Genomic DNA, 3044 nt, shown 5'->3' on the forward strand with positions numbered 1-3044 from the left:
GAAGAAGGGGTTGAGGGTCACGGGACGGGGGGAGGGTAGGAACACAATGAAGGAGACAACAGTCAAACAGGCTGGCAGCAGACAGAGGGGGTCGTCCAAGTGAAAAGGGAAGATGGAGGCCATTGGGGGGGAGAAGGAAAAGGAGGAAGGAGGGCCAAGAGTGAGCAATCTGGGGAGGAAGGTCAGCGGAAGCAACGTTTAGGGACTGGGGGTAAGAAGTATAAGGGTGGGGGGCACTAATCACAGGAAGAGGAGGCAGAGGGGGAAGATTCCTGGGGTAACGACGTGGGCTCCAGCCATATTCCCTTTCCCATGGAGAGAAGCATTGGCACAGAGAAAGACTCCTGAAGCAAAGGCAAGAATTCTAGACTGGAGGCAGAGGATGTGGGTTCAAATCCTAGTGCTGCCCCTCTTCCTCCACATACTCATGGAATATCGGTCAAGTCATTTTCTTTTCTTTTCGGTTATTCTAGGCAACATTCAATGCCTGTAAGCTGAGAAGGCATCAGCTTGTGTTGGTTCAGGGCCTTCTCTGTGCCAGCCAAAGCCCAGGACGTGCCCCCGTTGCCGCTGTCCCTGGCGGCCTCGGCAGAGGGGCGGGAGGGAGAAGAGAGTCCGGCGTCATTTAGAGGGACAAGAACAGGCCGTCTTGACTCAGCGAGAGGAGGACGACCTCCGCCTGGGGGCCAGCCCAGCCAGAGGACTTACCTGGACATGGAGGCATTCATGGCGAGAGCTGGGTACGGGTGCCGGAAGCCGCCGGGAGGGATGGAGTACATCGGCTGTCCTTGCCTAAACGTTCAAAGCAGGGAAATGCGGTCAGTGCCTTGAGAAGTGGAGGCTGACAGGAGAAGGGAGGGAGGGAGGGAGGGAGGGAGAAGGAGGCTAGTCTGGCAGGCGGGGAGAGGCGAGACCCCAAAGATGGACGAGGGGAGGAGGCTCCCCGCTCTGAGAGGCGGATGGCCGGGAAGGGGGACGGTCCTCCGCTCCTGGGGCGGACGGGAAAACAAAGAGAAGCCCGGCCCAGGCTGACCGTGCCGGCCAGAGGCGAGGGGAGGAGAGGAGGGGAAGGCTGGAGTCCTCCTTACTGCGGGACGAGCCAGCCCAGCGGATGGGGGATCTGGCCAACAGCTCCAGGAGACAGCGGGTAGTACGGCGACAGCTCAGCGGGGTGCGGCGGCCGGGGGATTCCTGCGTCAGAAGGAAGAGCCGTTACCGGGTGGCGGCTCCCTGCCTCAGCCCCCCGCACACCCCACCAGCGCCTCGCTGCCCCCCTCCATTGGCACCAGCATAAACAATCGCCGCAGCTCGCATCTCTGTGCTCAGAATCAGCTCGTAGGTTTGCAAGTGCTTTACGCAGAATCTCACACAAATCCCACGACTCGCCCGGGGTGGAGCAGCCTGAAAGTGTCTGAGGTGGGATCTGAACTTGGGCCTCGAAGAGACACTATCTGAGCCACGTTCAAGCGCAGAGGCCTCACCCCCTGCCACATTCTCACCTACGAGATTACTCCCTAAAGCTGCCGTGGAGTTAAGGCTGAGATCTGAGAAAGGGCACGGCCTGGTGCCGCCCCTCATCAACAAACATTTATTTTTTATTCTATCTTTCAAACCACCTTCTGTCTTAGAATTGAAACGAAGAGCTGGTTCCAAGGCAAAACAGCAATAAAGGCTAGGCGATGAGGGTTAAGTGACTTGCCCAGGGTCACCCAGCTAGGAAGTGTCTGATCCAGATTTGAACCCAGATCCTCCCATCTCCATCTACCGAGCCACCTAGATGCCCTTTCAGCAAACATTTGCTAATCATTTACTATGTCAGGGGGTGGATATACAAAGACAGAGACGAAGCAGTCCCTGCCTTTGAGGGGTTCCTGCTAACTCTCCCAGCTCCTGCTCTTAGTTGGGCTCCCTCTAGTTGTGGCAGGAGAAAAGGAGACCTGGATCCAGAGCAGCGCTAGACTGTCTCCTTAGGGTCATTTGAAAGAACGGGGAGCCGGGCCAGGCTTAGGTTCAGACCCTGCACTTTCTGCTTGGGTGACCTTGGGCGAGTCACGAAATTGTGGCGGTCCTCCGTGTCCCCGTCTGTAAAATGGCCTCTGAGGCGCCCAGCGGCCTAAGCGAGGACCCTGGTCCTGGGGGACGATCGGACCGTGATGACCCTCATCGCAGATGCCGAGAGAGCTCTTTAAAGGCAGCCAGGCGCCTCGCAGAGCTTACGGAAGCCCGGCAGAATCGTCACTCGCTCACTCACTCACCTGTCTTTGGATCGATCTCCGGGGAGAGGTGTGCGGGTGGGGAGCCGGGGGAGAAGTGGTCGTTGCTGTAGGTGATGAGGGGAGTCAGCGGGTGCATGTGGTGAGGGTGCTGGACCACGGGAACTTTGTTGGACTAAGAGACGAGAGAAAAGAGACACACAAACGAGTGAATCCTCGGCAAGGCTGGTAGGGAAGAGGAAGGAGGTTACTCATCCTGGTTTCAGAAATATTCATTCATGCATTCACTCGCCCTGGGAGCAAGCATTTATTGAGCACTTACTCTATGCCAGACGTTGGGCGAAGCACCAGGAGCTCACGTTCATTCATCCTAACAGGGAAGGCAACGGCCCTTCCACCCCGGCCCCTCCACCATACAAGGAGCCCACCAGCAAATGTTCTCAGAATGTCCATGACAAACCAACAATCCTCAAAATCAGGGTCATGAGCTTTAATAAAGGCCCAAAAGATCTTTATGACTGCCAGGATCATCACGAAAATTTGAAATTTTCCTCTTCAAACTACCCACATCCTCTGTTCTAAACCTTGTATGCTGCTTAACACAGAATATTCCATCATCGCGTACTACAGGCAAATCGTGTAGTGGGAATAAATTAACTGGTTTGTCCCCCTCACTTAATGTCTTTTGTTCCAATTCTGCCTTAGAAAGTTCTGAATGAACACCTTCATCATCATTACCAGGAGCCTGACCATACCCATTGTCCAGAAACTTCTCTCTCTCTCTCTCTCTCTCTCTCTCTCTCTCTCTTTCTCTCTCTCTCTCTCTCTCTC

General features: G+C 55.5%; 1 protein-coding gene across 1 annotated transcript; it reads right to left on the reverse strand.

Moving 5' to 3' along the window:
* Window positions 1-449: 449 nt before the first annotated feature.
* Window positions 450-2986, reverse strand: LOC123255222 (transcription factor 7-like 1-D). The gene is made up of 3 exons (XM_044684058.1): window positions 2256-2986; window positions 1089-1191; window positions 450-792 (listed from the first exon to the last, which is right to left on the reverse strand). Exons 1-3 carry the CDS (start codon window positions 2350-2352, stop codon window positions 705-707), a joined length of 288 nt encoding a protein of 95 aa, XP_044539993.1. The 5' UTR covers window positions 2353-2986; the 3' UTR covers window positions 450-704.
* Between the last annotated feature and the right edge of the window lie 58 nt (window positions 2987-3044).

The sequence above is a fragment of the Gracilinanus agilis genome, unplaced genomic scaffold, assembly GCF_016433145.1.
Source record: "Gracilinanus agilis isolate LMUSP501 unplaced genomic scaffold, AgileGrace unplaced_scaffold41349, whole genome shotgun sequence".
Lineage (NCBI taxonomy): Eukaryota > Metazoa > Chordata > Mammalia > Didelphimorphia > Didelphidae > Gracilinanus > Gracilinanus agilis.

What these genes read in the sequence shown, in the direction of transcription:
- LOC123255222 (XM_044684058.1), bottom strand. Translation starts at nt 2,352, where the DNA reads ATGCACCCGCTGACTCCCCTCATCACCTACAGCAACGACCACTTCTCC. An exon ending in GGAGATCGATCCAAAGACAG is followed by an intron (nt 1,192 to 2,255) that starts GTGAGTGAGTGA and finishes CTTCTGACGCAG; the next exon opens with GAATCCCCCGGCCGCCGCAC. An exon ending in CTGGGCTGGCTCGTCCCGCA is followed by an intron (nt 793 to 1,088) that starts GTAAGGAGGACT and finishes TTGAACGTTTAG; the next exon opens with GCAAGGACAGCCGATGTACT.